General features: G+C 56.3%; 7 protein-coding genes across 7 annotated transcripts; 4 read left to right on the forward strand and 3 right to left on the reverse strand.

Moving 5' to 3' along the window:
* Nucleotides 1–41: 41 nt before the first annotated feature.
* On the reverse strand, nucleotides 42–2,542 carry CORC01_01812 (uncharacterized protein; the record flags this gene model as incomplete). Its single annotated transcript, XM_022613466.1, has 5 exons — nucleotides 42–199; nucleotides 308–514; nucleotides 684–1,374; nucleotides 1,465–2,122; nucleotides 2,499–2,542. The coding sequence occupies 5 exons, from the start codon at nucleotides 2,540–2,542 to the stop codon at nucleotides 42–44; spliced, it is 1,758 nt and encodes a 585-aa protein (XP_022480192.1).
* A 1,493-nt stretch (nucleotides 2,543–4,035) lies between these two features.
* Nucleotides 4,036–5,889, forward strand: CORC01_01813 (sugar porter family MFS transporter; the record flags this gene model as incomplete). The annotated part of the gene is made up of 3 exons (XM_022613467.1): nucleotides 4,036–5,057; nucleotides 5,142–5,501; nucleotides 5,571–5,889. 3 exons carry the CDS (start codon nucleotides 4,036–4,038, stop codon nucleotides 5,887–5,889), a joined length of 1,701 nt encoding a protein of 566 aa, XP_022480193.1.
* A 1,538-nt stretch (nucleotides 5,890–7,427) lies between these two features.
* Nucleotides 7,428–9,224, forward strand: CORC01_01814 (inner membrane transport protein yfaV; the record flags this gene model as incomplete). The annotated part of the gene is made up of 4 exons (XM_022613468.1): nucleotides 7,428–7,613; nucleotides 7,701–7,869; nucleotides 7,946–8,150; nucleotides 8,213–9,224. The coding sequence occupies 4 exons, from the start codon at nucleotides 7,428–7,430 to the stop codon at nucleotides 9,222–9,224; spliced, it is 1,572 nt and encodes a 523-aa protein (XP_022480194.1).
* Nucleotides 9,225–10,295: 1,071 nt separating this feature from the next.
* On the forward strand, nucleotides 10,296–12,760 carry CORC01_01815 (fungal specific transcription factor domain-containing protein; the record flags this gene model as incomplete). Its single annotated transcript, XM_022613469.1, has 2 exons — nucleotides 10,296–11,773; nucleotides 11,836–12,760. The coding sequence occupies 2 exons, from the start codon at nucleotides 10,296–10,298 to the stop codon at nucleotides 12,758–12,760; spliced, it is 2,403 nt and encodes an 800-aa protein (XP_022480195.1).
* A 48-nt stretch (nucleotides 12,761–12,808) lies between these two features.
* On the reverse strand, nucleotides 12,809–13,861 carry CORC01_01816 (GCY protein; the record flags this gene model as incomplete). Its single annotated transcript, XM_022613470.1, has 2 exons — nucleotides 12,809–13,445; nucleotides 13,527–13,861. 2 exons carry the CDS (start codon nucleotides 13,859–13,861, stop codon nucleotides 12,809–12,811), a joined length of 972 nt encoding a protein of 323 aa, XP_022480196.1.
* A 635-nt stretch (nucleotides 13,862–14,496) lies between these two features.
* Nucleotides 14,497–18,292, forward strand: CORC01_01817 (male sterility protein; the record flags this gene model as incomplete). The annotated part of the gene is made up of 3 exons (XM_022613471.1): nucleotides 14,497–15,145; nucleotides 15,195–16,582; nucleotides 16,637–18,292. The coding sequence occupies 3 exons, from the start codon at nucleotides 14,497–14,499 to the stop codon at nucleotides 18,290–18,292; spliced, it is 3,693 nt and encodes a 1,230-aa protein (XP_022480197.1).
* Nucleotides 18,293–18,455: 163 nt separating this feature from the next.
* CORC01_01818 (uncharacterized protein) lies at nucleotides 18,456–18,992 on the reverse strand (the record flags this gene model as incomplete). The annotated part of the gene is made up of 1 exon (XM_022613472.1): nucleotides 18,456–18,992. One exon carries the CDS (start codon nucleotides 18,990–18,992, stop codon nucleotides 18,456–18,458), a length of 537 nt encoding a protein of 178 aa, XP_022480198.1.
* Between the last annotated feature and the right edge of the window lie 7 nt (nucleotides 18,993–18,999).

An 18,999-nucleotide genomic window follows, 5' to 3' on the forward strand; every position in this document is an offset into this window, starting at 1 on the left:
TGAACCCCGCCTCCCTTCGGCTTCTGCGGCCTACATCGCGCTCATCGATCCTCGCTCATTGCCTCCCCGTCCATCCACCCCCATGCCTGCATCAGCTGATCCCGCACCGCTGTCGTGGGTCTTGCGTGCGCCTTTTCGGTGATGCTGAGCATCTTCAACAAAGCTTCCTGATCGTGTCTGATGTCGAATCGATCACCGGCTGGAGAGAGGGCAAGCAAGGCCTGGTCAGCATACCAATTTTGAAAGCTGCAGAAATGGGGAAAAAGCAACGAATGAAGAAGCAAGAGGGAGGGAAAACGAAACTTACCAATAGCTATCCCCATACACGCCGTGAACATGGCCGGTGGTGACCACTGGTTACACATGCCAATTCCACAAAGACTCCGCAATAGATTCTGAATCTGCTCGGTCAACCGTTTCTCCGCGGCTTTACGACCGCCACCCACTCGTGGTATGCTCGGATTGAACAACACGAGGTACATTTCGGCTAGAATGTGATGCTGGACGGCGATGACTACCGAGTGGTGGTTAGTACGCACGAGAATCATGGTGAGCAGCTATGAGCCTTTCGGATCATGGGGCAAACGGATCATCGGATCTCCATGAGATCCTCAATGTCCGGAATCAGTTCCGAGATCAGGCCAGGCCAAAGCAAACCAAGCCAGGGCTAGGGGTATACTCACTATGACACGCCTTCTGGTACCACACTTCGGGGAAAGCCTCCTCATCTGTCCTCTCTCGGAAGAAGATGGGAGTGTAAGAGGGCGGTAGCGCATTCTTCCACTCTCTGTTTGCCATTTCCAGCTGGCCCCATTGCAGCACCGACCCCGCCTCGGACCCGAAGCAGAAGTTGAGGACGTCGGCGCAGTGGACAATGGCACGATTCGCCCAGACAAAGTCATCGCCCGGGGTCGTCGATCGGTCGACAATGGCATGACCGAGGTTCATTCGCACCACTTGCTGGTTGATAACGGCGCTGTAGATCTCCTGCCTCAGCCCCGCCCAGAAGCATGCCGCCGTTAGAGTTCCCGGCATCAGAAAGCGGTCTCCAGCATTGACAAAGGCGTGAATCCCGAGGAGGTGGCCATGCGTGTCTTGGCCGAGGGTGTTTACGTCGATTTCTTCCAGGACGCGAAGTATGATTGTTGCCGCAAACAAGTTCTCGTCCGATACAGTTCCTGCGTGGTCCAGCAGCGGGATCAGGTAGTTGAGGCACTGCTCGTGATACCGGTTCGACGCTAGGGAGTCGTACGCGCTCGTCAGGCTCAGATGCCTCGAGGCGAGGGCGAAGATGGCGTTGAGCAAGATGGGACACGAGCCGGACCGCTGCGGCACTTCGACCTCAAAATGCCTGGCGGGGTCGCACAAGTCCAGCTATATATCCAGTCAGTATGGTTTCTTCGCTGCCGCTCCATCAAGCAAGCTAGCCCGAGCTTTCTTCGATCTTCAATGACTTCAACGTACCCAAAACCCGAGTTTTTCCACGTAATGACGGAAGAGCGTGGCTTCTTTCCGCCCGTGGATGGGCCATATCGGTCGATCGGTATATATACCTTCTAACGGCGGCAGCACGGACTGCATGGGCGGCAGACTCACGACAGAGCCAGAGTGCTCGCGATGGCTGCTGTGCTGGCTGTGGTGGTCGGCGCCAGGAGTGCTCAACGATGCTCGTTGTGGCGGTTGAACAGTCTCGTCAACCACATCGCAGCCGTCGTTACCGCCTTTGCTGTCGCGGCGGCCCTCATCGCCGGACAGAGGCCAGCTCGCCGCCTTTGCCGCGTATATTGACGGCCGAAGCTGCTCTTCCGAGACCGTCGAGTCCACAACGGTGGCCGTCTCCGGCGACGTGGACGCTGCTTCTGCCTCTGCTTCGTCGACTTCCGGCGCCGAGTCGTGTACGGACTCGCTGCTGTCCAGGTCCTCACCGAGCTCCACGCCCCGCGTCTCGTCGATGAACTTGAGCTTCTTGGGCGGCGCGGGCCACTTGTGGCTCTCTCTAAAGACGGCGTGCTTGGGGTTACGAAACTTGTAGCCCTTTTTGCACTCTCGCCCCGTCATCAGGCACCGCCCGCATGTGGGCAGCAATCGATCACATCGCAGGTGCTGCTCGCGACACTGCTCGCTGCACGCGAAAACACCAGTCAGCAAACTCGCTCCCGGTCATGGCTTTTTGCACATTCCCTCGCTCTCCCTCGCTCTCTCTCTCTGTCTCTCTCTCTCTCTCTTTCAGCATGGGTCTCTCTCACTCTCTCAGACTCAGTCCATGGCCACCGCAACTGACTACCTCAGTCTTCGACAACGGCGACAACGATGGCCCCGAGCTTCACCTTGCCGTCCAGGTGAGAGCCTCATCGCCCACATTCTGCCCAACACCCCCGGGCGCGAGTGAGCGGCGGCGCCGTCCGTGTAGCCGTCGGTGCGAATGGCCTCCTCCAAAACAGGCGTTTTTCCCCGAGAGGCCCGCCCCTCCTCGGGTGGATCAGCAAAGTCTCACTCACCAGGTCGTCGCGCTCAACGAATCAGGCGCTTCGGGAGACGGCATGGCAATTGTGCCACTTGCAATTCTTTCCGAACCCCCAGTGAGGCTGCAATGAGATGAATGAAACCCGGGGAAGCTGGAGAAGATCTGGGGGAACCCCTTGATTTTTGAGCAGATCTGAAATAGAATTGAAGCTTGAGTCCGGGGCGATGACCACTGACGTGTGTGGGGATGGCAGTTGGTCAGCAGCACATCCGACGACACCTCTCCACCCGACACGCAGACACGCACACACACACACTCGGTTCCTGGGCACTTTTTGGCACAGGCACAGGGACCTCTTATGCTATCCAGTCTCTGTTCCAGTTATGTCCAGCTTCTGGGCACTGCTGGCCAGTCTCAAGAGGCAGCAGACGCCGATGGCCGAACTTCTCCGACGGCTCCCCAGCGCTCTCTTTTTCCTACCCCACCAAGTCTCGACAGATTCTTGAAGACTCTTGTTGGCTCTTCTGGGCTCTTGGAATCAGTCGTGCCCGGGCCTCTGGTTCTCCGGCGCTCTTGAAAGAGTTATCTTTTCGTTTGTCCCATTCCGCCCTCCCACATCATTGGCTCGAACTCTATCTCTCCTGACTCTCGCTCACCTGGACCTGGACTTCGTTCCCCCGCCCTCCCTTACAGCATGGACTTCTTCCCGATGGCTTGGGTCTGCACGGAACCCATGATTCAACGGTCGCTCAGCTGACCACCAACTTGGCGACGCTCAAACTCCCCTCTTACGCTAGAGTTGCCCAGACAAACTCAATGGGAGCACCCTGTCATGACACGCCAACCCCCGTTTGGCGGCCCCGAAATGTCACCTCGCTTTACCTTATCTCGACAGGTTCAAATTACCCCAGCATCGACGATGATTGATGAACGGGCACCCCTCGCCGACGAGAGCCAATCTGCCAATGACTAGCTCCCCTTTCTCTTCCATGACTTGAAGGCCTTGCGACGGCTTCGGCAACTTTGACCAGTCCTTGGCCTCCTCGGCACATGATTCACCGTTTATTAGCTGACGACTGTCGGAAAATTGCCCTTGTTGATGTGACGAAAAGGACGCGCGATACCGACGGAACAAATCAAATCCAACATCCTGTCAACCCCCATCTCCCCGGCCCCAGTCTTTCGCTCTTCGTCAAAAATTCGAGCCCTTTCTTTTGTGGGTTTTCCTATCGAAGCCGTTCCCATCGTCCCACAAACCAAGACCGTTCGTCTCGTCGCGCGCGAATATTTTGTTGTTATATAACTCTGGCGGTCCCCCCTCCATCTCCACCTCTTGACGATCTCCTCCCCAGCAAGCAGCATCTCCAGCGCGGCCGCTTCTCTTTCTCTTTCTTTCTTCGCACCAACGCAGCCTTGGCAACGCTCGACGACCCCCTCGTTGCGTGCGCAATTCTCCATTTGCAGCACGCGATAGTGTGCATAGCCGCAGAAAGCTCGAGAGAATTCGATTTCTCGATGAGGACAGCAACAACAATCGCAACCCCGCCCAGCCACGCTCCCCAAAACCGCACATGATGGAGTCCAAAACGGCGCACGATGATGTGCTCGCCGCCCCAGACCGCGTCTCGGCCGAGATCGGCGACCACCACTCGGCCAAACTCACCAGCAACTTTGTCCAGAATGCCAAAGCCGCCACGGACAAGGAGCACAAAATGACTCTGCTCCAGGGCATCAAGCTCTACCCCAAGGCCATTGCGTGGAGCATCCTCATCTCCACCTGCATCGCCATGGAGGGCTACGACATCAGTCTCGTCAGCAACTTTTACGCCTTTCCGCAATTCAACCAAAAGTACGGCGTCCTCACCTCGGATGGCTCGTACCAGGTCTCCGCGCCGTGGCAGGCCGGTCTCAGCAACGGTGCCACCGTCGGCGAGATCATCGGCCTCTTTATCAACGGATGGATCTCGGAACGCTTCGGCTACAGGTGGACCGTGATAGCCTGCCTTTTGCTCGTCGCCGCCTTCACCACAATCTTCTTCACCGCGCAAAACGTCCAGACCCTGCTCGCCGCCGAGATCCTCTGCGGCATCCCCTGGGGTGTCTTCCAGACGCTGTGCATCACCTACGCCTCCGAAGTCTGCCCCGTCGCCCTGCGCGGCTACCTGACAACCTATGTCAACTTCTGCTGGGGTATGGGCCAGGAGATTGGCATCGGCGTCATCGTCTCCATGCTCGACCGCAACGATGAGTGGGCGTACCGCATCCCCTACGCTCTGCAGTGGATGTGGCCGGTGCCCCTCGCCATTGGCATCTACTTTGCGCCCGAGTCGCCCTGGTGGCTGGTGCGCAAGGGCAAGATTGACGAGGCCAAGAAGTCGCTGCTGCGCCTGACGAGCAGGGACAAAGAGACGGATTTCGACGCTGACGAAACGGTCGCCATGATGGTGCACACCAACTCAATTGAGGAGAAGATCACCGAGGGCGCAACCTACATGGACTGCTTCAAGGGCGTCGATCTGCGCCGTACCGAGATTGTGTGCATGGTTTGGGCTATTCAGAACCTCAGCGGCAATTCTTTCTCCAACTATTCTACGTAAGTTTCTCCCGTCTTTTTTTCTTTTGGAATCCCTTTGCTTGGGTTATCGTTGCGCCGGACTGACATCAGGATGCAACGCAGATACTTCCTCAAGCAGGCCGGCCTCTCCACCAGAAACTCGTACGACTTCGCTCTCGGCCAGTATGCTATCAACATGGTGGGCGTCTTTGGCGCGTGGTTCCTCATGTCGTGGGGCATCGGCCGTCGCACGCTGTACCTCTACGGGCTCTGCGGACTCTGCAGCATGCTCATGATCCTAGGGTTCCTGGGCCTCGTGCCGTCCGAACACCGTGACCAGGGCGCGCTCGCGACGGGCAGCATCATGATGGTCTGGGCCCTCTTCTACCAGCTCACCGTCGGCACCGTCTGCTATTCTCTCGTCAGTGAGCTTCCATCGCGTCGTCTGCAGATCAAGACTGTCGTCCTGGGTCGCAACCTCTAGTAAGTTTTAATCGGATATCGTCCCAAATACGAATCTTGGGCACACGCTAACCTCACTGCCCCCCGCAGCAACATTGTCGGAATCATCAACAACGTCCTCACGCCGTACATGCTGAACCCAAGCGCGTGGAACTGGCAGAACTACACGGGCTTCTTCTGGGGCGGCATCTGCTTCCTGTGCTGCGTGTACACCTACTTCCGCGTCCCCGAACCCCGCGGCCGCACCTATGCTGAGCTGGACAAGCTCTTTGAGCACAAGATTAGCGCGCGCAAGTTTGAGGGCACCACGGTCGACGTCTTTGAGGAGGGCGCCGTCGACGAGAAGGCCATGCATAACTACCACCAGCAGATTCGTGTCTCACACTCTGAGAAGGATGTGCAGGTGTAGACTGATGGTTGATGAGGGGGGGGGCTATTGTTAACGTACCTTTGTCTCTGGCCATGAAAATGATGGACGACAACGTAATGCTGTAATGCATGTATTTAATTTCGACGACGTATATGACCTCTATGAAAATCTTAATCCACTTTACCAGGCTGATCCCGTGGTTGCTTCTCGTGTGTACAAGTACATTTGATAGGATTACTGAACCCGCCGGAGATGATACGACATTGTCAGCACCCCGTTTGATCATCTCCCAAGTCCGTCTTCCCCCGCATCACCTCTTCTCCGCACGAGGGCGTCTGACGGCGGCCGCGGCTGTCGCACGAATATGCGGCAGCGGACGGGAGAAGACGGGAGGATTCGATCCTGGGGCAGTTTGGTGCGGTACATGAGGAGAGGAAGGGGTTGGATCTTAGATCCAGTTGGGGATTTTGGGGTTTAAGCAACCTTCATCCAGTGGCTGGTTGGCTGGTTTATTCTCCGCAGCCTCCAACTGCTGGCTGTCTGTCTGTGTGTTACCTGTTGTGCTTGCGTGAGCCGGCAAAGCTTTTTGACAGGGACATTGACCGAGACTCTGGGATTGTCATTGTTAGATGGTTGGCAAGCCCGTTGGCTTATCCTCTCTGTCGGTAACGTTAGCTTCCCTGTCATCCCTCCGATGACCCGAAACAGAACGATTTGGACATGTTGAAGTCATGTCTACTACGTGCTACTAGGATTATAGACCAACAAAAAAAATAAAAGTACAGTCCGTCATCCTAGAGACACGGCTTAGGGACCCTCGATCGCCCAAGTGGATCCAAATCCGTCTTTTCCATTGCATTGCAGATACCAGCAACCTTCGACAAAAATTGGCGCCCCCTTTGCCTTTTTGGAAATCCGTCACTGTTGACGGATAACCAGCCCATCCCACCAGCCAGCATATGCAAACCTTCCCTCATACTGCAACCCACTCACGCAATCTACGTCGTCTAATGGGTAAACATCCACAGCGGCCGGGTCTCCGCGATTGCGGGGACCCCACATACATGAGCCATGACGGGCTCTAGAGGCAGGCTAGCAAGGACGAATAGGGCAAGAGATAGTAAAAGAGAGGGAGTTGGAGGTATGAGCCGAGCCAAGAGGCAAGTTCGTAGGTCGAGGAGATAAGCAGGCGTCTTTTTGGGAGGATCCAACAACGCGGATATCAAGTCTGTACCTGGTTTTCCCGGCTGATATGCTCGTCTTGGGGCCTCCATTAGTCCAAACTACGTCTAGATGTTCGATACTTACATATGAGCGTGTATCTCAAGGTGATGATTCACTCTTACAGGTCCTCCTCTTCCTCCTCTTCTCTCTAGGCCAGGAGCACCTTTTCTTCCCTCTTCCCCCTCTATCCTCCTCTTCTAACCTCAATTCCTTCCAGTTTCATTTCTCTTCTTCTCGAAGTGTCAAGTGTGACATATCGCATACCGCCGACGGCAGGGCCAAAACGGGCAAAGACTTGAAGACTTTTAGCTAGCAAGCATCAAACAGTCGAAAGGGAAACACGCCTTTTCGAAATGTCAACAACGGACAAGCCTGAAATCTCTTTTGTCGACGACAGGGAAGACGATGCCCGTTACGATTCAGAGAAGGCACCCGCGGTGCGCATAATCGACGATGTTCGCGTCCTAGGCCTTAGCGAAGATGATGCCGAGTTCTATGCCAACTTTACGCCGGAGCAGCGCAAGACGACAATTCGCAAGGTGAGTGCCTTTCAGGGTTCTCTTATCCCAGAGACATGGTGATAGCTCGATAAAATAGTAGAGTCGGCTACTAATTATTGAGAAAAGGTCGACGTCCGCCTGGTTCCAATGCTGGCGATTCTCTATCTCATCTCCCACCTCGACCGCGCCAACATTGGCAACGCCAAGATTGAGGGTCTAGCCGAGGACTTGCAGCTCAACGGGGTGCAGTGGAACATTGCCCTCAGTCTGTTCTTTGTTCCCTACGTCCTTCTTGGTACTTCCCACTCTATTCAACTCAGGCTATGCAAATGTATCCATTTCTTTTGGACACGTTACTAACTTGCGTTCAGAGGTCCCTAGCAACATTATCCTTAAGAAATTCACCCGTCCATCCGTCTACCTCGGCACCCTCGTGACGATATGGGGCGTCATCATGACCTGCCACGGCGTCGTTCGCGACTTTGCCGGCCTTCTCAGCGTCCGCTTGCTCCTCGGCGTCTTTGAGGCCGGCTTCTACCCTGGTGCTGTTTACCTTTGCACGTTCTGGTATTTGCCGTAAGTAAACCATCATCATTTCTATTTTCTCCCAAAACGAACTTTACTGACGGCCAACCTAGGCGCGACCTGGCTGCTCGTATCGCCTGGTTCTATTGCACATCCGCTCTCTCGGGCGCCTTCTCCGGTCTCTTGGCAGCCGCAATCGCGAAGATGGACGGCGTAGGTGGCTACGAGGGCTGGCGCTGGATCTTCATCCTCGAGGGCATCTTCACCATCGGCCTCGGCATCGCCACCTTCTTCTTCCTCATCGACCGGCCCTCGCTCAGCGGCAAGTGGCTCACCCCCGACGAGATCCGCTTCCTCGAGATCCAGCACTTCATCAAGCAGGGCGGCCGCTTCCAGGACGAGAAGCAGGAGGACAAGTTCAAGTGGCACGACCTACAGGCCGTCGTCACCAACTGGCGGCTTTACATGCAGGCGTGGGCGCTCCTGGCGACGTCGGCCTGCAGCTACGGCACCAAATTCACGCTGCCGACCATCACCAAGGCCATGGGCTTCAACAACACGGCCGCGCAGCTCATGACGGTCCCGCCGTACTTTTGCGGCGCCGCATCCGCAGTCTTCTTTGCCCGCCTCTCGGACCGATTCTACTGGCGCATGCCCTTCGTCGCGATCCCGATGGGCCTCATCACTATTGGCTACGGCGTCATCATCTCCTTCAAGGGCGACCTGTCTGGCAACATTGCCGGCGCCATGGTCGGCGTCATCATCACCTGCATGGGTATCTACCCCATCCAGCCCGCGGGCTCCTCGTGGGCGGCGAACAATTTGGCCCCGGCGTCGCGCCGCGCCATCGGCGTAGCCTTTAATATCTGCGTGGGCAATATTGGCGGCATCATTGGCAGCTACATGTACCTCGACAGCGAGAAGCCAAAGTACTACACCGGTTTTGGCCTGTCGTTGGCGTTTGGCGGCAGTGGGTTGATTGTCGCACTGCTGCTGGAGATGAGCTACAAGTGGGGGAATGCCAAGAAGGCCGAGATGTCGGAGGATGAAATTCGGGCAAAGTATACGGAGCAGCAGCTTATGGACTTGGGCGACAAGAGCCCTTACTTCAAGTACACTCTGTAAGGGGCTCTTTGTGAGAGGTCCCTCGCTAGGGGACGACGCACCACGGACTATCTTAACAGAGAGGCATTCCACTGAGCCTCGGTGGTTAGTTAGTCGATGGTTGTGGAGGACACGATGGGTGCGGCGCGCGAGGATGGTTCTTGACACTTGTTAATTTTCCCCGGCACATAAAGTAACAACTGTTAATGCCGATAATGAACAGCAATTCTTTCTGGTGCAAGCTTTCCGTCTCTCTCCAGGTGCCTGCCAAGGTACATGAGCAATCTCCAGCTGCTACGCCTTTAAAGTCTGATGTCCAACAACTAACCCGCTCTTAGCACATGCCGAGATATCCCGGCGAAATCCCTGACCCTTGACTATTGAAAACCTCTTGACCAGCAATGGTGAGTTGTATAGGACTGTTGTGTTATGCTTCAAACCTCATACAGATGTTATCTTGTGAATCGGAAGACGTGCCAAAGAAATCAGACACGGAAACTCAACAGCTGATAATGCGTGTCTCAAGGTTTTACCTACTCACCCGCTCCCTTGATTCTTACATCATACTGATAGTTACTGAAAGCGTCTTCTGATGACGGGGAAACCCGGCTCACTTCCATGTGTTCCCTAGAAATCCTATGAATCCGCCTCGCTATCGGATCTACAAGCCCCGGGTATGTAGCCACGACCATATACGCAGCTGCTAGCAACGCAATGGGACTGACTGACTTTGTGCTTTAGTGCTTCCCCCACAGCATGAGGACCCTTGTCCCTGGTCGTTGTAGCGGCCCCCGCCTCCCCCCTCGTCTTTCCCCAGGCAAAACCCCTCCGTTTTCCGTCGATTTTGCAGTTCTTGGCCCATCTCTCTCCCTTTTCCGACTTTTCATCCTTCCCTGCCATTTCCGCCTGCCAAAGTGTAACCCGCCCTTCACTGTGCGCAACAAGCCGGCATACCGCGTACGTGCATCTTCGTCACTCCCCTGGGCAATGGCGCAAGCAGAATAATCAAAACAGGAAAAACAAAAGGGGAACCAAAAGAGAGGGAGCAAAGGGTGGGCGGGCCCTTGCAAAGTCCGCCGTGTGTTTCCGGCCATGGACGCCCCGGCGTACGGCCGTCCTCTCCCCGGCCCGGCCGGCCCGGCTCCCAATGTCAGTCACGCCTCATCAACCACTTCAACCACCGCCGCCAGCAGTCCCCATGGAGGCTCCCGGAAGAGAACCCTCAGCTCCGCCGCCGATCAGCACTCGCCTCTATCCGAAGAGCCCGCTAGGCTGGGGCCCTCCTTGTCCTCCGCTGCCGCCGCCGCCGCGAATCGCCGCAAGCTGCAAAAGGTCAGCCGCGCGTGTGACTTTTGCAAGCAGCGCAAGGCAAGGTGCAGCGGGACTATACCCTGCGACAAGTGTACTGGAAAGGGGCTCACTTGCGTTTACGATGCAAAGTACTCCCGAGGACGTCCCCCAACGCCTCCGCCTTCGGCCGTTTGGTCTTCCGCGTCCAACGCCGTGTCCGGATCCGAGGAACCGCCCGTCGTCGCGTATCGTACGACTGAAGGGGAGGGAGGAGGAGAACACGCCACTGCTCCGGCGGCACCTTCACGTTCGTTGAGGGGACATGTGCGCGAGAGCCAGGGCCTAGGGTCGCGGGCCTCGCCCGAACTCGGGATAGCAGAGATCCAGGGTCAAGTCTTCGACCCGACGTCCGGCGTCACCTTCTTGCATAGGGCCTGGAAGCGACTCTCGAAACACGAGAGTAACATTGTTCCGGACGAGCTCAGTGCCTCGACCGAAGGCCAGCCACTCATGCTAGCCGGCGACAAGCCGCTACCCCCTGTAACAGACGAGGACGTGACCAACCTGTCGCTGCCCGACTCTGAAGAGCTCAAGGATCTTTTGGCTCTATACTTTGACTTGTCCATCGCGACCTACCGCGTCCTACATCGCCCTTCCGTCGAGGCATGGCTGAGGACCATGACCACGAACATCCGCCACGGAAAAGCTGTCTGGCAGGACATTGGCCGTGCTAGAGCATCCATCGTCCTCACGGTGCTTGCCATTGCCACTGCCCACAATGAAAAGTCAAAGGGGTCGCATTCACCGGAAGGTGAGGCGCTATCCTTGGCTCGAGGTGACCAGCTCTTTTGCGTTGCCCTGCAACTCACAGAACGTGAGACGGGGCTCCCGCGGCTGGAATCAGCTCAGTCACGCCTGATTCAGGTCCTCTACCTCCTCACCACGTCACGGATGAACCGTGCCTGGTACACCTTTGGAAACGCGCTACAGATCATATCTGCCCTGGGTATGCACAGGAAAGGGGCTAAGAAACGACACTTAACACCGGGCAACTCGGATTATATTCAGGCACAGTGTCGTATGCGGACATTTTGGACCAGCTATATTCTGGATAACCATCTGGGCGTCATATTTGGTCGTCCACGCCACTTCCATGATGATGACATTGATCAAGACTACCCGGATAAGATCACCGACGAGGATATGGCTGCACAAGGGCCCATTGAGAGATCAGAAGAGCATTCTGACTGTCACATTGATGCACTCATATTCCATGCCAAGTGAGTGACGGCCCATGCCACCCTATCTTTAACCATGCCTTGGCATTGCTGACATACAAGAGGATTGCACAAATCATCGGAAATACGTCAAGAGAAGTCTACTCAATAAAGGCCATCTCCGAACAAGAACGCGTCGCCGCCGCACATCGCCTCAGCGAGAAGATCCACGACTGGCGTGCCAGTCTCCCACCTCACCTGGGTTCGATCCGCCCGTCGATGCTGATCCCGAGCTTCCGTCGCCAAGCCACAGTCCTCAAGCTGGCCTACTCCCACGCCATCATGCACGCGAATCGTCTCTTCCTCCTCGGAAACCCGAGCTCCGGGAGCGAGACGCAAATCGTGGAGTGCATCGGCGCGGCGAGGACGGTGCTCGAGACCGTCGACGGCATGGCCGCCGAGGGCCCAATCTTCCACGCCTTTTGGTGGACGCAGTACGTTACCTTCTGCGCCCTGCTGGTGACGTACGTCTGTGACATTCAGCAGAAGAGGCGATGGGTCACGCTCGATGGCGAGGGCAAGGCCAAGCATACCAAGCTCATGGACTTGGCCGAGCGGTGCCAGACGCATCTCGCGCACGCCACGGCGTCCAACTCTCCGAGCCGCCGGTACGCCATCATTCTAGAAGAGTTCAGGACAGAGGGACTCGGTCAGGTGTCACGGCAGGCTCAGGTGTCTTCGCAGGCGCCTCGGACGTTGGCACCTCGACTGGATGCGTCCTCTGCATATAACCATGTGCCACCCCCGCAAACGAATGGGGGAAACGAAGCAGCTTCCATGACGGCAGGTGGATTCGGCTTCAACCACGCGTATGCTACTGAATCCGGTACCGTTGATCCAATGGACCACGGCGACGCTGGGTTTCTCGGGTCTAATGTGCTGGATGAGTGGCAGACGACCGATTGGCTGGACCTCGACTCTTCTGCTTTTGGCCCATACTTAGACGTTGATTCAAACCCGCTGGCTTGGATGCCGGATATAGGAGGCTAGAACTTATTGTTTGAATCCAGTCTATAATGTTGCATTGATCTTTATTCTCTAGATGGTGAACTTTGTCAAGTTCTCAGGACCCGTCTCCTGTGCCACCCGCTTGACTTCCTCTTCTCCCAGCTCCTGGAAAATATCAAAGCCCCATCTCGTCTGCCAGTTGAATCTCTTGTTCCTCTCTAGCCCATTCAGTTGCTCAAACGTATCCGCCGGCAGCTCCTGAACCTTGAAGTTGGACTCAATCCGGCTGGGCGTCACGCTCTTGGGCAGAACAACAGTGCCGCGCTGCACACCCCAAGAAGCAAGCAGCTGACCGCCGTCGATGCCGAGGTTCTTGCCCAGCGCGCCGACGAGGGGATCGTCAACCGTCCTCGGCTCGCCCGTCTGGTTATTCCCGAGAGGTGAGTAGGCGGCCAGCTGGATGCCCTTTGACTTGCAAAAGTCCAGCAGGTCCGGCTGTTGAAGGTACGGGTGCGCCTCGATCTGGTTGACGGCGGGCACCGTCTTGGTCGTTGCCAGGAGGTCCTCGATGCGCTGCTTGGTGAAGTTGGAGACACCAATGGCGCGGACTTTGCCCTTTTGGACCAGCTTCTCCATGGCTGCCCACGTTTCTGCTGGGTCGATATTGACCAACTCAAAGATGCCGTTGGAGTCAATGGGGAACCATTTTTCCGACGGCTTAAATGCTCTGGATTTCAGGTCATTAACTGCACCATCAACAAAGTCCTTGAAAATTTAATTGCATAACAGAGCAAAGGATGTGACTTACACTGGCCAATGCATCAGAAACAAATCGAGGTAATCCGTTCCCAAGTCCTTCAGCGTCTTATCGACTCCAGACTCGACATCTCCGGGCGCGTGCTTGGTGTTCCACAGCTTTCCCGTGATAAAAATCTCTGAGCGCGGCACGCCGCTCTTGCGAATGCCCTCGCCGACTTCCGCCTCGTTACGGTAGATGGCGGCGCAGTCGATGTGGCGGTAGCCGGAGCGCAGGGCGGTCTCAACAGCACGCTCAACCTCGTGCGGCCCGGCCTGCCAGGTGCCGAATCCCACGGCCGGGATCATTGCGCCAGTGTTGAGCGTAAAGTGTGTTGTGAGAGGCATCTTGAGTATGTGCAGAGATTAATGGCGTTATCCATGGCTGGTACATGTGTGAACAAGTAGAATATTATATACATTTAAGCTGTAAGTAAGTACCTTATCAAAAGATTTGCCAAAACAGATGACGTGATGAACCGGCTAAGCAGATAATAATAAACTGTTTTCACCCACTCTGCCATTTACACTGCGAGCAAAACTTGTGGCTCCCGAAAGACTCCATCACCACGTCCGAAGTCGTAGATGAGACTGACGGATTCTTATCCTTCAAGCTAGCCACACCCCGGCCGAATCCGTCCAAACCCGTTGGCGGAGGTCTCTAAATCCGTCAAACTACCCCAACAATGAGCGGGGAAACGGATTCATGCATCCCCACCAACGGAGACCCTCCTCCAGGTTTGTTTCTCGCCTCTCCACTCGGAGGCGTCATGCAGGGTTTCAACATGGCGGAAGTTGAGCAACGCATATCACCGGCGCCGGAACAATGACCGTGGGGCCTGTCTCGGGAAGTCGTCCTCCATCTCTCAAAAGGGTGGCACTTGAACCGCACATCGAGCCATGCACAAAAACAGGGTGCTCGTCGATTCAACAATCCGGACAACATTCGTCGACTGGATGAACCACCTGCAACGTCAACCAGGATGAGTCCTCCCTCAGTATACGGTCCCACGAGTGCAACGCTCCCGAGCTCCAGCTTGGACGCGAATCCCCTCGTTGACTCTGCCGCCGTGCATGGCCTGGATGATGATGATTCTACTCTCAAGACTGTGGACGAGCTGGTCCGCCGGCGCGCCCGGGCTTATCCTGACAAAGTCGTTGTGTCTTACCCCTCGTCGGGTATCACATACATCGACTACACCATGAGGCAGCTCGACGTCTTTGCGTACCGCGTTGCCAAGTTTTACGAGCAGCGCATCCCCAGCCGCCTTACCTCGGATGAGAAGCCCACAACAGTGGCCGTCCTCGGCCCTTCCAACTTTGACTACCTCGTCACTATGCTGGCCTTAACTAAGCTGGGCCATACGACGCTCTTCTTGTCAACGAGAATCTCACAGGAGGCAATCGAATCTCTAATTAGCGTCACCGGTGCCAAGTTCCTACTGGCAGACAAGAGGTATCTCGAGACAGCCGAGGGTGCCAGGCAGACTCTGCCTCATCTTGACATCTTTGAGATTGCCGCCCAGCCGAAGTTTGACTTCCCCATCAAAGTCCACGCTGATACCTGTCTGGATTATGGCCGCGACCTCTCAATTGAGACCAACAACCTCATCTACATCATTCATTCCAGTGGTAAGTGAGACGTGGTGATCTGCTTCCAGATCACAGCTGACGGTCACAGGCTCGACTGGCTTGCCCAAGCCCATTTACCAGACGCAAAAGTCGGCCATTCACAACTACTCAAACACCATGAATATGAAGGCATTCATCACGCTGCCTTTGTATCACAACCACGGCATCTGCAACCTGTACCGTGCTATCTACTGCGGAAAACCAATCCACCTGTACAACGCGGATCTCCCGTTGACCAGGGAGCACCTCACCAGCATCATGCGCAAGCACACCTTTGAAATCTTTTACGGCGTGCCATACGCACTGAAGCTCCTCGCAGAGACAGACGAGGGCATGAACCTGCTCCGCCAGCTCAAGATCGTCATGTACGGCGGCTCCGCCTGCCCCGACGACCTCGGCGACACGCTCGTCAACAACGGCGTCAACCTGGTCGGCCACTACGGGGCAACCGAGGTCGGGCAGCTGATGACGTCCTTCCGACCGCCCAACGACAAGGTCTGGAACTACGTCCGCGAGCACGAGAAGCTCACACCGTACCTCAACTGGATTCCCCGCGGCCCGAACCTGTTCGAGTGCTGCGTCCTGCCCGGCTGGCCCGCAAAGGTCGCCACGAACCAGGAGGACGGGTCGTACTGCACGAAGGATCTGTTCGAGCCTCACCCGACGATCCCCAAAGCGTGGAAATACATTGCCAGACTCGACGACACCATTACGCTCGTCAATGGCGAAAAGTTCAACCCCGTCCACACGGAGGGCACGATTCGCTCCAATAAGAACATCACCGAGTGCGTCATCTTTGGAGTGGGCCGCCCGTCTCTCGGTGCTCTCATCGTTCCGGCCGCGGCCTTGGCCGGCAAGACCGACGATGAGGTCCTCGAGATTGTGTGGCCAGTTGTTGAGAGCGCGAGCAAGTCCGTCGAGGCCTATGCCCGCGTCTCCAAGAACATGATCAAGCTTCTTCCGTACGACTGCGCGTACCCCCGGACCGACAAGGGCAGCGTCATTCGCCAGGCCTTTTACAAGCGATACGCCAAGGACATTGACGAGATTTATGACAACGCGGACGCAGCCAGTGGCGAACTAAAGAAGTTCAGCGTTCCGGAGCTCCAGGACTTTATCCGCCACGGTCTCGTCCAGACGCTCTCCAAGAAGGTCCAGCTGGATGACGATACCGACTTCTTCTCACTGGGTCTCGATTCCCTGCAGGCTATCCAGATGCGTTCTGATATCCTCAAGACAATTGATATTGGCGTTCACAAGCTCGGGCAGACTGTCGTGTTCGATCACCCCTCCATCAACAAGCTGAGCGCTTACCTCTACAGCCTTGGCACTGGAGAGGGCATTCAGGCCAATGCTCCCGTCGAGAGCGAGATGCAAGACCTCATTGACAAGTACAGCAACTTCGGTCCTACCGAGTCGGCTCTTAGATCATCTGTTGTGAGTTAGCCTCTTGCAACATCACACTCGCGTCCCATGACTAACTTTCCGTAGGCCGTCACCGGCGCAACTGGCTCCCTGGGTGCCCATATTGTCACGAAGCTTGCAGCCGACCCGAACATTAAGGCCATCTATTGTCTCACTCGCGCCAGCTCCGACGCCGACGCAGCCCGTCGCGTCAAGAGCTCCCTCATCCGGCGTAGACTTTACCACTCGCTGCCGGCTTCATCCCGCAGAAAGCTGGTCGCGCTGGCCACCGACCTCGCCGACTCCAAGCTCGGCCTCTCCGAGGAAGCGTACCGCCAGGTCAAGAAGGATCTCCGCCTTGTCATCCACGCCGCGTGGTCCGTCAACTTCAACATGCGCCTCTCGAGTTTCGAACAGGGCAACATTGCGGGCGTCAACCATCTCATCGCCCTGTGCAAGGCAGCCGGCGACGTCGAGACCGGAGCTTCAACCCCCGCCTCTTTCAACTTCTGCTCGTCTGTGAGCACCGTCGCGCGCGCTACGACGCTTCCCGTCCCCGAGTCCGTCCCCGATCTGGCGTGGGCTCAGGGTATGGGTTATGCCCAATCCAAGGTCGTCGCCGAGCACATCTGCGCCAAGGCAACCAAGGCCGGAATCAGGTCCCGCGTCCTGCGCATCGGCCAGATTGTCGCAGACACCCAACACGGCGTCTGGAACGCGACGGAAGCCATCCCCCTCATGCTCCAGACAGCCATCACCGTCGGAGCCCTCCCCAAGCTCCAGGAGACCCCTTCGTGGCTGCCCGTAGACACCGTCGCGCAGGGCGTCATCGACATCTCCCTCTCCGACGCCGACGGCGTCTTCGCCAATGTCGCGAACCCCAAGATGTTCAGCTGGACCGACGATCTCCTTCCCGCCCTCAAGGCCGCGGGCCTGGAGTTTGAAGAAGTCGAGCCCAAGGAGTGGATCCGGCGCCTGCGCGTCTCGAACCCAGATCCCGCCGTCAACCCTCCCATCAAGCTCGTCCACTTCTTCGCGTCCAAATACGACAAGGACGAATTCTCGCCGTCCAAGACATATGTCACCGACAACGCCTGCTCCCTCTCGCCCGCGCTCGCTCAGGCGCCCGTGTTGGACCAGCAGCTGGTCGATAACTTTGTCAAGTACTTCAAGGCCAACCACTGGGTGAAGAATAGCCAGGGATCCGCCAAGACGGTCGTCATGGTCGCAGGCCCCTGTGGCAGCGGCAAGTCTACGCTCGCTGCCTCGCTGGCCTCCTCGCTCAAGGCACCCTTCATCGAGGGCGATTCCCTGCACTCCAAAGCGTCCGTCGAGAAGATGGGCCGCAACGTCGCCTTGACCGACGGGGATCGGTCTTTGTGGCTTCGCCGCATCGGCATAAGAGCCTCCGAAGCCCTCGAGGATCTTGGCTACGATTCCGTCGTCGTCAGCTGCTCGGCTCTGAGGAAATCGTATCGTGATACGCTGAGAAGCGTCTTTGCCGAGCAGGACGGCGTCAGGGTTGTGTTCCTTGACCTTCAGGCCAGCCCGGAAACCCTTGTTCAAAGAATGGATGAGCGCAAGGGTCACTACATGCTGGCAAGTATGGTGGAGGGACAGGTTGAGGTGCATGAGGCTGCCGGTGTTGCGGAGTTGGATGTTCTCCCCGTTGAGGCTGAGGGCAAGCCGGAAGATGTGTTTGAAGACGCCAAGTGGTTACTTGAGCAATTTGGATTGAACTAAAGTATCACAGATAAAGCATTGTAGGGCACATAATTGGCGTTTGGTATACTGGGTGCTATGGTAGTCATGAGAATTTCTTCTACGCTGTGCTGAAATAACATATTTCGTTCAACGGAAGCAGCCATCTCCCTCATCCGTCTGCCTCAACAGTTGTCTCATGTTTTCATGTCAAAGTAGTCGGTGAGAACCCTTTACTGCAACATAATCGCCATCCTCCCCGATCGCGGTGCATAACCCATCTCGAGTTGTCGTTTTTGTGCTCTATGCCGTTGACGGTAAATGTGAAATATGCTGATGCTCCGATGCATCGATGTATCTTCTCATTCAGTCTCCCGTGCGGCGTACTCCAAATCAGTTGCCCCGTGCCGATCGATGGGCACTCTAAGCAGCCCGTTCCCGTGGGACAGATCCATTGTCGGATTTGCGAACAGTGATGGCAGAGGTACACCCCTCGGCCGCTCATATCCTTGAGTAACAGAAAGAGGAAGTTGTCTAGTTTTCTGTCGTCCCTTCTCATTTTCCGAAACGTGTTCTGGGAGAGAAGACCGTAAAGAGATTTGCAGGTCAACGCCAGGCACATGGCGGACTCCGTGGGGAGGTGCGAAGCTATTTCGAGCACGATGTCGGGTATTTGCCGAAGGAGAATGGGTAGATCGGCCACCACGGAGACATTTTTGGTGCATCGCGCGGGCGTCTCCATTGGTACA

This window comes from Colletotrichum orchidophilum (assembly GCF_001831195.1).
Source record: "Colletotrichum orchidophilum strain IMI 309357 chromosome Unknown Scaffold_9.1, whole genome shotgun sequence".
Taxonomy (NCBI): Eukaryota; Fungi; Ascomycota; class Sordariomycetes; order Glomerellales; family Glomerellaceae; genus Colletotrichum; species Colletotrichum orchidophilum.